General features: G+C 41.0%; 1 protein-coding gene across 2 annotated transcripts in view; it reads left to right on the top strand.

Moving 5' to 3' along the window:
• CHCHD3 (coiled-coil-helix-coiled-coil-helix domain containing 3) overlaps positions 1-15,757 on the top strand; it is a 294,025-nt gene extending 278,268 nt beyond the window's left edge. For both annotated transcript variants that reach the window (XM_032761772.2, XM_032761774.2), the window contains 2 exons: positions 4,083-4,218; positions 14,962-15,757. In XM_032761772.2, coding sequence (XP_032617663.1) covers positions 4,083-4,218; positions 14,962-14,985 — 160 coding nt within the window. In that variant the 3' untranslated portion in view covers positions 14,986-15,757. The remainder of the gene's footprint in view (positions 1-4,082; positions 4,219-14,961) is intronic.
• The last annotated feature ends 1,311 nt before the right edge of the window (positions 15,758-17,068 follow it).

The raw sequence follows: 17,068 nt of genomic DNA, 5'->3' as shown, positions 1-17,068 counted from the left end.
TAATGAGTGACTTCAGTGTCCTCTAGAGCCTTGGGAGTTGTGGCTGCTAACTGATTGTCATTACATGATTTTTTTAGCCTTCTGAGTGGAGAGTGGTGTGAGGAGTATTATCTTCACATTTTTTCCTTCTCTGAAGTTACTTTATTATCCTTACCATTAATATTAGCAGAACTAAAAAGATGGGTAAGTAGTTTTCTTGAAATGTAAAGCTCAGACCCACATCAAAGAAGGTTCTAAGACTTGAAAATAGAGGCAGCAGTGGAACCAACAGATAGTTTTAAAACAGATAACCAAGTGTAACTGTATTATAGAGTCCTAAGAGGGGACTTCTGAATACTCCCTCGGCTTTGTTTTTGCTAAAACTGTTTTCATTTCTCTTTGATCAGTTAATTTAACTTACAGGAAAGTCTCCTAAGGTAATAATCAGAAATGGTAGTAATAATTTATGTCCTTCACCATGTTTTTTAAGCAGTGAAAAATTAGAAACAGCCTAAATGTGTATCTTTATTCTTTTCTGTCTTTTTCCAAAGTTTCTACAATAGACCTGTTAGTATAATGAGAAGAAATACTTGGATATATATTTTTTTAGATGCCTTTTAAGTGAATATTAACATTAAACATTAGCCAAAAAATGTTTTACTGGTGACAGGCTACAGAATATCTACCAGAAGTGCTTCTTTTGATTTTGTTCTGGGGGCATATCTTTGGGACTCCAGTTCTACCTTTGGTACTGTCAGCAACCCCTTGGGCCTTTGGTGCCACTGTGTGGGGTAGGGAGGGCCAAAGGGAGGGCGGGCTGCTAGTGCTTGTGGAGATGAGGGGAGAGAAAGGGAAGAGCAGAGTAAAAGAGTATAAGAAAGAAAAGAAAAGAGATGCGCGTACATATGGTAGGATCCATGAAAGGTTCCCAGTAATTTCAAGTGACCACAAAACTGGATTTTTTTTCTTGTTTTTGTTAAATGTATATTTTCAAAGGTTGACTCTATTCCACCGATTTCTTCTTGCTAAACATGTTTTTGAGTAACTATTAGATCTTCCCACTTCTTTATTAGTGTTTTAAGTTTTCCAAATCTGTATTTCATCCTTCTCTTACCATTGTCATTCACCATGTCTTTGCCTCTTCCTTACATACAAAGAAATTAACTTGTCTAATCGTCCTTTGCTGCTAAGATTTAATTTTCCTTCCTAGGTATCTTGAAAGTCTGCCTTTCATTATTTTTGCCTAATAGGGGCTTTTTCCATCAGCAGGAATGAAAGCAGTCAATAAAAGTCAATTGCTGACTCCATAATTATGTGGAGGGTTTACCATAATGCATATTGGAAATGTTTTTGAAACCTTTATCCTGAATGGAAGGTGCCATGGCTTGTGTTTTATGGCCTTCTAATGTTAGACAGCAATCTCATTTAGCATTTTCCCAAAGTGAAAACAGTGCATTAGGGCAGTATAACAAGCTTTACAGATCAATACAGAGGCAAACCTTTACCCTTATAGATTAATCCAAGAAAATGTCCCAGAGTCTACTCCAGGAGCTGGAGGACAATTTATGCTGATTTCCATTCTTCTTCCCCTCTTTCTACCATCGAATCATTAATACAGATTGAAATGTGTACAAAAAGAATTTCAGAGGATGACTGCACACACACACACACACACACACAGAACAGACCACCAGACAGGAAATCAAGAGCCCTGGAAGTGAGTAGTATTGATTTGTGGTGATAAAAGTATATTTTGACACATTTCAAATCATAAATAACTCATGGACTTTAACTTGCATGACTAATAGCTCAACCCAGGATACATGCTTATCTACAACTTAAACTACCTCTTTCTAAGGAGTCCATAACATGAGGTGAATTATCCCATTGTGAGTAGACTTTTTAAAGGAAAAAATACACTGTCTTCTTTATGATGTGCAGTGTGTGGATGCTCATTTTTACAGTCTTTTCCTGTATGTTAATGAGGAAGGGCTGCATATCTGGTCAGGGTTGTTCTAGCCTTCCCTCCTCACCTCCTTCCCCTTGCTTTTAAATCTGAGACACATTGGAGACACAATCAGTTGTCAACACTAGGATAGAATGTAACCCTGCTTTCCTATGAGCTATTAGTCATTAGTCATGTATTTGCTAGGTTCAGCTGATCTGATGCTTAATCATATTTTATTCAATATTTGTCTAGATGCAGGTCTTGCTATAATTAGTCACTTAGTGGTATCTGTGCCTATACTCTTTGAAACACGGCTGATTCCTTTTAAATCCTGATGTTCATGGTAAAGGATTAGGGAAATCTGTGTCCAGAAAAATTCACAGACATCTGAAGTTTGAAATCTTAAAGCATGGAAACTCCTGGGATTCTATTTAAATTCTGTTCTTAGGTATTTGACAAAGCAGTAAGGTAATGAATGAAAAAGTGATGTTATAGAAAAATTGTTGAAACTTTTTTTTTTCTCTGTATGTCTATGTTCTTTAGAGGGTAGTAGGAAGTCAGGGAACCACCAACATGCTTTGCATTTCTATTCTAGCAAAATATGTGTTAGCTTAGTGTACTGGATAAAAGTAATGAGGAGACAAATCGTCACCCAGGGGTTTCCTTATTGATGAGAAATATTCCCCCTGTGTTCTCTAGGGGTTTTTTTTTAGAACCCATTAAATTTAAAATAATGTGATTTCAAGATTACTATGGAAATAACAAATTTAAATTTCAAAAATAGAAGTGATAAGACTGGAAGCTTCTTGTATTAAAACTAATTTGAAAAAACACAAATTTCTAGATTAAAAGTAGTAATATTGTGTTTTTTTTCTCTGTATATATGTAGTCCTTACCGTCCAAACTTCCCTGCTGTATTAATATTTTACCTTCATTCGTATAACTCATTTGGTTTATTATCATTTTCAAGCATATATTATAAGCTTTTTGGAAACATTTACATTTGGTCTCACATATTCACAGAAGCAATCTGACCAAAATCTGAGATTTGTAAGTATAAGTAGCAAAATTTTAACCCAAGGGACTTTAAAATGTTTTCTTTGCACCCATTTGTATTCATTGAGTAAATGTATTACATGACTTCTGTAGGGTTCCCATGTCTAATAGCTGAGGTAACAAAGAAAATAAGTCACAGTCCTTGGAATTTGCATTCTAGTAAATGTAGGTTGCTAAATTGTATTAGACTATGGTGTAGTCAGTGTCACGTACATGGCAAGAAAAGTGAATACAGGACCAATGAGGTCACCATAAAGAGAATGATAGACTGTACCGGGGTTGAGGGGTGGAGAGCTAATGAAAGCTGACACTTGAGTGAAGTATCAAAGGATGAGTAGGTTTTTTCCAGATATATAGGCATAGGTGGGAGTTTGGGCGTAGAGCATTTGCAGAAGCAAGAGCAGCATGAGCTTAGACGTGAAGAGAAGTGTAAGAACCAAACCCTGAACTGGGTTTGTCCAGGCTTCAGCTGTGTGCAGGGTTGTGGGGTGAAGGCAACAGAGTAGGCAGGAACCTGGTCAAGAAGGACCAGCCGGCTGGCCTTGTATTTTGTGTAGAAAGTGCTGGGAAAAGAGACCATCTTCGATTTCCTATTGGAAAGAACCCTCTGGAAGGTGTGTGGAGGCAGGAGTAGAGGGTGTCAAAGCTGAGAGACCAGCTGGGAGGTTGTTTCTTGAATCCAGGATGTGGCTCACTTGGAAGCAGTGTAACGACAGTGAGTGTGGAGCAGGAGGACCAGGCTGCAGGGATCTCCAACTTTGTGACGAAGTGGATATGGGATTGGAAGAGAGAACTCAGGGCTTCCAAGTTTCTGGCATGTTGATATGATTTCAGTTTGGAAGGGACGGTTATATTGTCCAGACTAACTCACAGCAGTGTCAATTAGTGGAACTAATTTCTTAAAATTTATTTACCCTTTGTCATTTTTATCATGGGAAAAATTTAGCTATTTTTAAAATTTAAGGAAAATTCTTTCTCTTAAACTTTTTTCTACATTTGCAACATCTGTGTCTTACTGTGCGTTTTATGTGTTCTTTAACCTTGATTTTTATTCTGAATGAAGACCATTGGTCTCAGCGGTCCCTGTGTTTGTTTTCAGGCGATATGAGTCTCATCCAGTCTGTGCTGATCTGCAGGCCAAAATTCTTCAGTGTTACCGTGAGAACACCCACCAGACCCTCAAATGCTCTGCTCTGGCCACCCAGTATATGCACTGTGTCAATCATGCCAAACAGGTAGGTGTGCCAGCCAGGCCAATGGGGGCACTGGGCAAATTGAAAACTGGATGACCTGGGGCAGTGGTAAGGACTAAGTGGGCCGCTGTGTGTGAAAAAGCTTTCTAAGCCCTAGTCATCATCATCAAGAATTACTGTAATGAGTTGATTAGGGCATAACTTCTGTCCGATCATTGTCAAAGAGCCCATATCTTCCTTGTGTACAACTCATTTACTTGCAGAAAAAAGGATTCTACTAAGATTATACTTTTTTCCACTTGCCCTGAACTTTTGTCTTCTAATAATAATGTTCTCAAGGTCATTCCTCATACTTTTAGGCCAATATTTAGAGCCAGCGAAGAGGATACAGATTAAGAGCTGGCACCTTTGGGCCCATAAGCAGTAGGTAGTCAGGCAGAGAGCCAGGTTAAAAAAAAAAACACCGCCATTCAGTCACTGTCCAACGCTTCCACCAGTTGATAGAGTTCACTTAATTGGACAGGGAAAGGGAAACCAGAGATAGCATTTTAAAAAGAATTTCCACTGCTTTTATAGACCATAACCATATTCTTCTCTTGACCCTTCATATCAGAATAATATGATGTTCACAGGACGTGCATTTTCTCTAATTTATGTACTTTAGAAAGCTAATGATAAACCCTGAAGCAAATTATCAATTCTGGCGGTCACATAATTGCCTATCATTTAACCAATTTAACAGTTGGATATACATTGTTCTAAGAGGCAGAAATTGTTGGAAACCTTGATTCCTTCTGCTGACAAACTCCATAGATTTGACCTTCTAACCCAACTAAATCTAGTGTTTGAGTTACACAGCATGCCTTTCTGCAGTCTAATTTGCTGTAGTTATAATGATATCACTTGGCGTAAAATTTTTACACTCTACAAATATCCGATGGGAGGGTTAGTATTGTCTGGATAGCTAGAAAAAAGCAGTAACATTAGTGGAAAAAATATAATCAAGATTTATTAAAAGCCTATGTTGTCCTCAAAAGCCTAGTAGCTGGCAGCTTTTTTCTGTTTCTTGCTTGTAGCTGCACTTGTATAACTCTTAGTAGTATGCCAGGGATCCTTTTCTTTAAAGGTCTTTGGTACACGTAATGTTGCTAATGTTAACTTAGTACATTTTATTTGTCGAAAACAGCTTCTGATATGCTCTTAAGAAACCCCAGCCTTCAATATGAATATGAACTGAAGGACTTGGGACTTGTAGGTTGATTCATGGATTTTTCTAACTTGCTAATAGTGCCTTATTGAGGTGGTGGTCAGTGGAAAAGAGTGGTTGTAACAAAGTGTATGTTTCAATGCTGGTCTCTAACATATGTGCCTGTTTGTACCATGTGATTTGTAACATTACCACAGTGGCAGCTGCAGGGGCATTGGGAGTGCTGACCCCATCCTGACTGTCTGGGTTGTGTTGAATTATCTACATATATTCTTGTGACATCAATGGTATATATTTATAGGATAAAGCAGAGTTAACTTGTGACAAAACCAAATACGCCACATGGCACGATAGAGAGTTTGAATCTGGCAGACCTGAGTTTGTACCATCCTTTTACTAGCTCTGTGACCTTGGGGCTTGAGTTTTCTCATCTGTAAATTGGGGTATTGTTGTGAGGATTACTTTTATATGAAGTATTCAGTAAATCTTGTTTTTCCCCTTCTTTCCTCAGTTGCATTATTGTGCTGAAATTTACTAAACAGGTCAGCCAAAAGCATCAAATTATTATTAATGATTTCAAAAGAGACCCTCTTTTTTCCCCCTCACTCTCCAATCTTTTATTTTCAGCTAGTATGTTTGGAGTATCTATTGTTTTCGTGGCTCTTACATTCAGTTATTAGGAGGTGTATAATACAAGTTAATAATAAAAAGATAGAAGCCCTCAAACCTTTTTTCCTAAGGTGGGCAACATTGAAATGGATGAGAACCAAGAAGCTACGCCACCTTACATTTCGGCAGTAGTTAGGATTGCAAGGTCATTTCACATCCACTCTTTTACTTGTTTTTTTATGACAACCTGAGATGTAAATAGAGATGGTTTTATTTTCACCGTTTTCCAGTTGAGAGCATTGAAACTCAGGAAAGTAACAATGGTAAATTTAACAGCTAGACCAAGATGTACCTTGCCATAAAAACAAAAAAATTCAAAATACATAAGTGGCGTTTGGTTTTTGAGTGGGTAAGTTTGTGAAGGGGCATCCATCCATCATCCACTAATACAGAAATAAGGCAGTAAGGGAAAGTGAGAGCGAAAGCGATAAAGGGAGGACACAGAACATGGAAGATCTAACGAGCGGGGGACAGAATCTGAAGGTCACACATGGGGAATCGGTTGATGAAGCCCATGGTGAAAGGGGCACCTTGGCACTGGCCCATTTTAAGATCGCGCCACAGTGGCCAGAAGGAGCTTCTATCAGTGTTTCATGAGCAGTTACTTTCCCTCCCAATACCAGGTTGTCCTTTTGCTCCTTGTGAATATGGTCTAACCTCGTGACCCCAGCTGTGCCCCTGTTGTTAGAAGAGACTCTGGCAAGATACGTGGTCCCGACTGCCTATTTTAGCAGTTCCTCGTGGGCCAACTTCTTATATTTCCTGTTAAATCCAGAGAACAAGCTGGACATGCTAAACATGGAAAATACTACACATGACAACAAGCCATTAGGCAGTGTTGTCCATATCCGACACAGTGCAAGGGTTTCCCCCATGGAATAATTCCAATGGCTAAGTCCACTCCACTTTTAAATAACTCATAAGACTGGCCTTTCACGGGTTCCCTGGGGCATTGTTCTAGAGACTAATAGGTTTTACTGATAGGAAAATTTCCAGATATTCCTTAGCCTTACTCTTCCTCTCTGCTTATTTATCCACTTATTCACATCAGTGTTTCTTCAGCTGTTCTTCAATAATTTTTAATGGGTTGACATGAGACATTTAGACTAATATTTCTTGTGTATTAAGTTATGTGCTCTTCATGAGGGTAAAGAGATATTAAATAGCTCTAATTATTATTTCTAAGACTTAAAAGCTACCGGCTGGCTGGCTATATGAGATACAGCATTTACAAACGAAGGAGGACATCGATTGATACATACTCCTGTGTGTTTTGTTTCTCATATCACTTAGCCTCATAACTTTCTCAAGCTCGGCAAGATTGGATTACCTCTTCTTACCTTTGATACCTGGTTCCCATTCTATCTTGCTACACCTACCTAAGATAGGAGAGGTGCTGCTTGTACCAAATAGGTCATGTCTCTTCATCTGAGTGCGCCTATGAACAGGCATGCTTATGCACACCACCTACCTTACAGGAGAAATGGAAAGGAGCGGGAATGAGAAGCCAATAGTGTTTGCTCATGGGTAGACCAAAATGTGCCCAAGTTCTGTTTTTTAAAAAAGGGGAAGGGTGTCAAAAGGGTTTGCTGTCAGATCTGCATTATGTCTGGGACCATTCCCTGGGACATACCACTTCTCTACTATTTACTTGTAGAATTGGGCTGCATTGGGAGTTGCTAGTCTAAGCATTTCAGCTTTTTCCCAGCCCTGCTGCTATTGACAGAAAAATGCAGAAGCTGGCTGGACCCTTATGGCACAGTCTATGTTCACTGGGAGGGTGGGGTTTATAGGAAATGCTGTTGCTGCCATCCTAATCTAATTATAGTGCCTTGAGCTTCAGTTGCTTTGATAAATTGAAGGTTTGAACCAGCTGATCCATGAGGGCCATCTAGCTCTGTTATTCTAGGACTGATTCTGCTTTCATGTATAGAGAGCAAAAGGTGGTGTGCATAAGCATGCCTGTTCATAGGCACACTCAGATGAAGAGACATGGCCTATTTGGTACAAGGAGCACCTCTCCTTTTGAGACCTCCAGTATTTGTGCCTTTGCCTCTTAAATTTTGCTATCCACCTTAAATATTCACTTGAGAAGAACACTTGCATTTCTGATTGGTCTGCTGCTGCCTGGCCTCCCACTGCTACTTACCCTTTCTTTGAGGTTCACACTCCTGACAGCCCTGGGGAAGCCAAGGTGGCAGAAAGAACTAGGAGGGAATAGAAACAGTTTCACAGTTTCTCCACAGTCAGTGAAGTGAAAAACAGCTGTCTCTGCACTGGCTAGCAGAATGTACCCTGCCGGCTAATAAAGGCCATTAGAAAATGCAGGCTCCCTCCAGCCAGCCGTAAGCCTCCCCTGGCTCGTGATGCCTTTCATCCTGTGAAGTACCATGGGAAGTGTGACTCTGAAAACAGAGCAGGAAGCCAGGAACCTGGAGCCTGGGCAAACTGGGACCAGAGGCAAGGACCAATCCCAGGAGATGCCCAAGGGACAGAGGTCAGTGTGGGACCTGAAGTTAGATGATGAGTCTGTCAGGGGTCCCCCAAACCATAGCAGAAGTTTCAGTCAGTAAGCAGGCAGTGGGACAGCAGCCACGCAGTTAGCTCAGCTCACAATAAGGACGTCTTGTAAATGAGACAACCCCACCTCAGACCTACATGCTTCCTGCTGATCTCTTTGGAGAGATCAGAAAGGAACCTGACTACAGTGAGGAGCTTGGGGTCAGGACCCAGTAAATGAGGCTAGATCCTAATGTGACAGCTCTCCAACTTAAGGGTAGTGCACCCCATTGTCTCGTTTCTAAAATATCATTGACATCTCCAGTATTTGGTTGGCTTCCTAAGTCAAAGCCTCAAGATCAGTGCATATGGAGGAATTTGCCCTGGCACAATTTCTGTCCACCTTCTGAAGGACAATGCATTTCATCTCCCCGGTGAACTGTATTTATATTAGACCAGGATTCTGCTCCTAAGTCTGTGACATATTTTGAGTATGAAGGGGTGCTGAAAACATAGTAGTAGCTTTTGCTTAAAAATCAAGGTTCTTGAAAGAAAAACCTATTGCTAGAGCAAGCTGGATGTTATCATTGTTTTCAGATGAACTCTACATTAGATGCAAATGATTTAATAGACTTATAGGCTGCTGGAGCTAAAAGGACCCTAGAGATCATGTAACCCAACCTCAGTTTTTTCATGTGCAAAAATTAGCTTCCAGAGAATTTAAATGATCTGTAGAAGGGCAGAACCCAGACCAAACAGCCGAATCTTAAATCCAGAACCAGGGTATTTTTCCTGTCGTGTCAGATCTCAAATGTGGGTGAACATCAGAATCCCCTGAGGGGTTTGCTTAAAATGTACCCACCCAATCCCCATCCCTGGAGATTCTGATTCAGAAGGTCTGGGGTGAGGCCTGGGCATCCGAACTTTGACCAAATTTCCCAGGAGACTCTGTACCCAAAGTTTGAAAACCATTGCTCTTAGAGCCCATTGGCCTAAATTGCATTAAAGGGCTTTGACCTTTCAGAGGTCCTCCCAAGTCCTTGTTTTCCATCTTTTGGGAGATGGGGAGCGGTCACTCCCTACAGGTCAAAGCTACCTGGCAGAGGTCTCATCAGACCAACCCTAGGAATGAATCTTTAGCCTTAAGAACAAATTGGAAGATGATGTGGGAAGCGGATGGAAGCCTTGAAAAGAGATCCCCTTCCCCTCTTCTGTTGCTCCCATGGAAACAGTAGGTGACCCCAGTCCCCTGGCTAGCTCACAGCTGTGACCAGACCCTCCCTTGGTTCTACTGCTCCCAGTCACCCTGCTTCCCTCCGCTGACCCACATCAGGGTCCCCCCTGATGTACACGATGGCCACTTTCAGAGAGCATGAAGATAATCAAGAAGGTTAACTTTCTGGGAAGCCCTCCAGGAGCGTGTTTTTATTGTGTTCGAAAGCTGCTTTATCATCATCGCTTGATGACATTTATTAATTGCCCAGCTGGGATGCTGGTCACAGGGTGACTGACACGTGGGTATTTCATAATAGATTTCCCATCTTTTGGTAGGGCAGCCCTTTGAATTTAGAGTCAGATCAAAGCAAACAAAATTCCAAACTTTAAATTTCCTATCCCAGCCTCTTCCATCATAGGAATCCTTTTCTAAACCACTTTCTGAGAGTAATCGTTGCTTCGTGACATTTTCTCTTTTTTTAAATCTGAGTTTAATAGAAGAAATACTACCATGGTAATAGATTTTCATTTTTCTTAATAGGTATTTCTTTTCTCGTGCTCGTCCTTCAAGAGTTAGAACTGCAGTATGTTAGTGTTTTGTCTGTTATTGCAGCCAGCTGTATAAACAGTTAATTACTTGTAACTTAATTTGAATATTATACAGAGCATTTGTCACAGAAGATATAAAGCAAGATCCAGGCAGAAAAAAGTTAACTTCTATTTCCTCCAAAGCAGGAGGAACAAAGAACAAACAGCTCCTGCTGCAGGGAATAGACACATATTGAAAACAAAATAAGTGAGCTAATCAGATTTCCAGGTAGTGAAGAACAGTACTTGGTGCACAGGCAAAACTCGCTTTGTGCTTCCCATAAATTCAGTTTATAGATGACTTTTCCTTCCTGTCTCATGCACAATCTTCTCATTCTGTCTTTTTCCTCATCGAATCTCCAGTGTCTCCCACTCCCCGCTTTTCCCGACCCTCCTTAGTAAACTGGTGTCTTAAGACCAGGTCTGTGCCAGGACACATCTCCAGTTTCATTTTTCCTTGGTTAGGTAAACCTTCCTGCTTTTCTACCCAGCTTTATGAGGCCTGAAGTCTTGGTGAGGCGCTGGGTAAGCTCATCCAGAGACAAGCACCCTGAGTGGTATCTTAAAAAACAAACCGCTTTTCTTCTCTTCATGATGATTGGTTAGCAACCCAGGGTTGCCATCATTTCTCTTAAATTATCAACACAGCCAGTAGCTGGCATGCTGCTATGATAGTCAACCCCTCCAAGAAAGCCGTGATTCAAAAATCAGTTGATGAGATTACTGCTTAACAGAAATATTTGAGGCAAGTAGTTAGGATGGTTAGTAAGGTTTTAATAAGTGGAAATGACATGCAATCTCAGGTCTCCAGGGGTGCTGTTCTTATTTGTGAGCTGCCGGCTGTTCTTCAGTGGCTGGAGTGAGAAAAAGACTTGGGAAAAGAGCAGTGTTCATGCCTGAACCACTCTCTTCTTTTGGTGATTTACCCAGCTGTTTATAAAAGGAGTTTCTGCAGGCCCAGCTACGTAAATGATGAGCAAAAGCAAGGAATTTCTTTCTCCACATTAAGATTAAGTGTTAGCAGTTCCTTAAATGAAGGAAGCAATTTTTTATAACTTGCAAAGCTTCTCCCTCATTCTTTAGGGAATTTCCTATGTTAATTTATACAGTGTTAAATTTATGCAGTGTTGAAATTCAGCCCAACAGCAGTACTTACAGAACCAATAGAGACAGTAGAACCTATAAGGTGAAAGCTGAATAACACAGACCCCACCAGACCTACGGATCCCTCTAGCCAAAAGCCCTAGGTTCTGGGTTGGAGCAGGTTTTGTTGCATAGCTGGAATATAATAATAACCCAAAATGTTTGACAGATGAATTCATCTTTTTTAAAAATCCAGCCTGCCATTGTGTTTGTTAATTTCTCTGATAGAATTGAGATGGTTTTGTACCACCTCTGCCACCCTTTGGTAGCAAGTGAGTGCAGTTTGACAAAATGGTTATAGATCAGCCCTGGTGCTTTTCTGTGGTGGTCCCACATGTCTTCAAGGAGTCACCACAAATCAGCTGAACCGCTGTGCTATCTTTGAGGATTAGAATTTTAATACATGTAACAGGGTATTTTGTGAATGTGGCTGAAGGGGTTATTAAAATGTTACTTCTTTTAGTGTCTTTATGTGAGACTGGCCTGCTCATCCTCAGACCAGCCAGGACCCATCTTGTCTCTTTCTGAAAGAGAGCCTAACATTCTTAGCATGATATGATTTGGCTGAAAAATTACCCATCTATATTTGGTTGAGGTTGCAGAGAGAATAGTAAAAACAATCTCTAGACTCATGAAAACACTCTTTAACTATTGCTTTCCTTAAGTTGTGGCAGCTGCAGATTATTTTGCAATATTTGAAAGGAGGTGCATTGTCGTGTAGTTATCCTTGTAACCCTAAGCCCAAAATTGTAGAGAGGGTTACAGCCATGTAATCTTGACCAGGCAGATGACAGCTCAGAGCTCCCATCAGTGTGTTGAAGAAAGCAGTGAATCTATAACCCCCCAAATGCAAATGGCCAAGTGGCATCATTTATAAAGAGATCACTTTCTCTAGTAACTGAATTCCCTTAGATAGGCTCAGTATAGATCCGCTTTATACTGGCTTCCATTTTGTATTTAATAAAGCATGATGTAGTGAGGTTGTCTATATATCTGGAATTTATAGAACTTATCATCTATGTAATTGGAGAGACTCACCCAGATCAATTCACAAGCAGGTGAGCGTAGCTGAGATGCTGTGATGCTGTGACACTGCCAGGTGGTGTCTCTTACATGGTGGGTGTTCAGCGTGTTATTTTCCCAGCAAACATGGGGCTGGTGCCTCACATTCCAGTATGAGTTCTTACAGGACAAGGCTCTGCTGAGCAGAATCTTCCACTGCACCTACTTTGTTTTTCCTGTTTTCCCTAAATGCATCTAGCTTTTCTAATTTACCTCCTGTGTGACAGAATCATTGTTTTTCTGACCACTATGTGTGTTATGTCTAAGTTTGCCTGCCTTTATATCTGTTCTTTTGTGCCCTATGACATAGACTTCTTAGAAACCTATAATGATGAACACTTTAGGATAATCTATTCACCCTTTGCTCCTATGACCCAATATACCATCTTGTTTGACTTCTACTCTTTCTGTTCTGTCCCCTAATTTCAATCATTTTTAAATTTTTGATGCTAAATTGTTGTATCTAGAGACCTTTGACCTCAGAAGGCCTACAACTTCCTTCTAGACATTTCCAGTTTTGGATGTCTCACCCAAAATTGCCTCACAAACCCAAAATTTAAGTCATCCTCCTCCTTCCCAGGCTCCCACTGACTTCCCTGTTTCTCTTGGTGGCCCCATCACTGTCCTTGTCACCAAGGATCTTCCCATACCTTGGGTGTCACCATCTCCCTTTTTCTTCCCATGTAGCTCTAGTTCTTGTTTCCACCCTTGTCTAGTTTCTAATCTGCCTCCTTCTTGGGCTTCCTGCCTGCAGACTTCCCTCTGTTGGATCCATCACGCTGAGGATGTCAGGTTAACATTCCTAAATGCTACATTCTCCTATGTAAAAGCATTCCTCCGTGTTTTCGTTGGCTAGCAGGACATGTGTCCGTCCTGGGCCCTCTTTCCACCCTTTCTCTTGGTCAGTCCTGAGCATATACCCTTTCTTCCAGCCAGGCTTCTCCCCTCAGGATTCTGTTTGTGCTAGGCTTGTTCCCCTGCTGAATCCTGGCCACCGCTTTCTCCCCTCACTCCTCCCAGTCCCATCCTAGTCCTCCACCTGGATTCTCTCCATGGTAGAAGGTCCTTGGAGAAGACTTCCTTGCTCGCTCCAGCTACAGGCTTGCCCTCTGCACCAGGCAGAACCATTCCTTTTGTGAACTGTGACCATCTCTGGAAGGGGACACAGAAACTGGGAAACAGAAGGAAGGAAAAAAATGACTTTCTACCAGATACTATTTGGTTCCTATTAAATGTTATGCTGTTTACACAATAAAATAAATTTTAGCATGTATTTAGCAAATAAATAAAAATTAGCAAATTATTACCTTTTATTATTCCTGAATTTTCCACAGGTGTATGTATTAGTTTCCCCAATGCACTAAACTGAGTGCTGTGGTACCTGGCAGGAGCTCAATGGAGAGATGGCTGGAAGGGTGCGGGTTGGCGGGAGGCAGGTGGGAACGGATAAACTAGAGGCAACCTCGGCCTCACCTTGCCTCTCTGAGTGGTTACAAAACTAGAGGGGAAAGTATCACCTTTTTCTTCTTAAAGACCTCTAAAAATGGAGGCAGTATACCCCCATTTCAGCTGGTTATAGAGTTCTCATCTGATAGTTAGGAATTCTTTCTATCTACATCCGCATCTCCCAAATAAATAACTAAATAGAATGTAGGGACCATTTCTGCAATCTGGGAATAGGTACCAATCTGTGTAGCTCTGTCCAGCCTCATGAGCACATGAACATCTGTGCTCTCCCTCTCTGGGAAGGAATCTTGTGTTTCTCTAATGAAGAGATTCCCTCTCAGAGCCTTTGGAGTTGGGATTTGATCCCTGCACTGCCTTGGCCACAGCTTTCCCCCAGTCACTGCATCCATCAGCCATGCTCCCAACATTTCCAAATGCCCCTGCCAGGAGCACTTTTGCTTTCTATTTGAGACAGCAAAGACTGTTGCCCAGGCTGGAGTGCAGTGGCATGATCATGGCTCACTGCACCCTCTGCCTCCCAGGCTCAAGGGATCCTCCCACCTCAGCCTCTCAAGTAACTGAGACTACAGGCACACACCACCATGCCCAGCTAATGTTTTTGTTTTTGGTAGAGATGGGGTTTCACTGTGTTGCCCAGGCTGATTTCAAGCTTCTGGGCTCAAGTGATCTGCCCCCCTTGGCCTCCCAAAGTGCTAGGATTACAGGCATGAGCTACTGTGCCCGGCCTTGTTAGGGTTTTCAACCCATCTGGTGGTGAGAGGGGTCATTTAAAGATCATACGTGATAAAGCAATGGTGTTGATTAAAGGAGCAATATTTTGAGAACAGGAAGTATGTGTTTTTAAAATTAGGTATTTGAAAAGCAATACAAATCATACTAAATAGTTTTTTGCCCTCTCCTGGTGGTAAAACTTACTCTTTCTGTTTTTCTTGCAGAGCATGCTTGAGAAGGGAGGATAAAAACTTTCAGAATGAGCAAAACACCATCAACGTTAATTCCAGAGATGGAACATTTTTTTTCCTAGTGAGAAAACAACCCATTTGAAGAGAAGACCACTAATGAGAAGACCACTAAAGAGAGACACCAAGAATGGATTCAGCAGAATCATTTCACATTTTGAACAGCAGCAATTTGAAGGGCCAAAGCCTTGATCAGGGATCAGTCGTTAAAAGACACTCTTCACTATTAGTAAACCCTCTTATGATGATTAAAAGAGAAGGGCAGCCCTCTCCACCTTTTGGTACTTTCTGTGCAACTTCACTGACCATAAAATGTTTCTCTTCTGAACAAGCCCCATCATTTGGTGAACCTCCACCCTAACAAAGTAGGATGGGGTTGGGGGCTAAATTAATTGGAGTGGGGCGAGGAGAGAGCCAGAAAACATAGATCTGAGGGCAGCAGTGCTGGGTGGAGAGAGCCAGAAAACAGATCTGGAGGCACCAGTGCTGGATGGAATTGTCTAGGCTGTGGCATGTTGGTTTTGTCTCTCTTTCTTTTCTCCTTTGATTATATAAGAGCTATTTCATTTTAACTTATTATGGTGATTATACAGGCAAGAAGACAAAAAGGAGAGAAAATGTACCTCTTCTACTGGAATAATGTTTATGATTACAAGTGAGATAGGGTATTTTTATCAATATGAAGGCAACCTTGGCTGATATAAACTCTATAGTGAATACTCACATCTTTACTTCACTCATTATCAATAATAAATATATTTTCTGACAAAGACTGGCATTGTAGCTCCTCGCACATTCCTTTGGCTGGGTTAGATGGCTATGCTTACGGGAATTGAGCTGATTTATGTTGTTACTAATTTGCATTTGTGCTGTACCTTTCCTCTCAAAAGCTCCAGAGCATTTCGTGGAGCCTCCGACAGGCAAGTGATGCTTATAACTTGCCTGTCAGGTAGGTAGAATTCAGGAAGATCTTTACAAATTGTGTGAACCTTCCTTTCTTTGGGATGACTTAAGTCATTTTGCCTGGGGCAAGAACTAGATTAATAACTTTGGTTAGGACCTTCTGACCCTGCAATACTACAAAACGTTTAAAGAAAATAATTCAACCATTAGTTTTTTTTTTTTTCCTCATTCCAGTTTTTCAAAACTTCCTGATTATAACTCTCCCTTTTTTTTTTATTTTTTATTTTTTTACCATGATTGGTGCTTCAACCCTGGAGTTGAGTGAGTTGGAAATAAGTAGTCACACTGAAGCTAAATGAGAAGGTTCTTTTGGGACATAGGAGTACCAGTGCTCTGTGATATCCTTTAAGTGTCTTTTCTCATGTGGGATTTTTATTTTATTACGAAGCACGTGAATTTAGCAAAATACAGGCTCTGTATTCTTAATCTGTGTTCAAATTCTGGCTCTGCTGTGGAATTCAACCAAGTCAACCAATACTTCTTCAACTGCAAAAAGGGGGCAAATGGAAGAACTAATTTTTAGGCTTACAGTGAAGAGTCCAAATGCTGACTCACTGCATACATTTGGTCAGACCCAGTAAATGCTTGCTTGTGTGATGATTCAGTAAACTGGCATTTGGAGTTGGGGGCATAGAATGTATTCACATGCTCAAGTACCTTTTATTTAAAGTCAGATGTACTTGTGATGGAACAGTCTCAGCCAACCCATGTGAGTGTAACTGCAGCTGCTTATTCATTCAGGTTCCCGGGCGATGGCTCCCTCCGAGTGACATGTTCATGGACACTTGGGGACACACCTGCTGGCCTAATGTTGATTCTGAGCAACATTAGAGGCTCTCCTACCGTAATTACTAATATGCTCTATGATGACTGCTTCATGAAGGTTTTTTGTTTGGGTTTTTTTGTTTGTTTTGTTTTGTTTTGTGGGGGGCTTTCAGGTTTCTTTTTTAATGGTCTGAAAGAAGCTGAGTTTATTTCAGTGTGAATAAGGATTCACTGGTAACTTGAGGAGCAGCACGTTTTGATGCTGTCAGGGTGGCATCCAGGTAGCTGCCTGAGAGGAATGGAAAAACCTGAGAGACACAAAAACAAATGTTTACATGGCGACTTGCTCTAGTGT

Source organism: Hylobates moloch, unplaced genomic scaffold, assembly GCF_009828535.3.
Source record: "Hylobates moloch isolate HMO894 unplaced genomic scaffold, HMol_V3 SCAFFOLD_1, whole genome shotgun sequence".
NCBI lineage: Eukaryota > Metazoa > Chordata > Mammalia > Primates > Hylobatidae > Hylobates > Hylobates moloch.
This window is presented reverse-complemented; position numbering and strand designations above follow the sequence as displayed.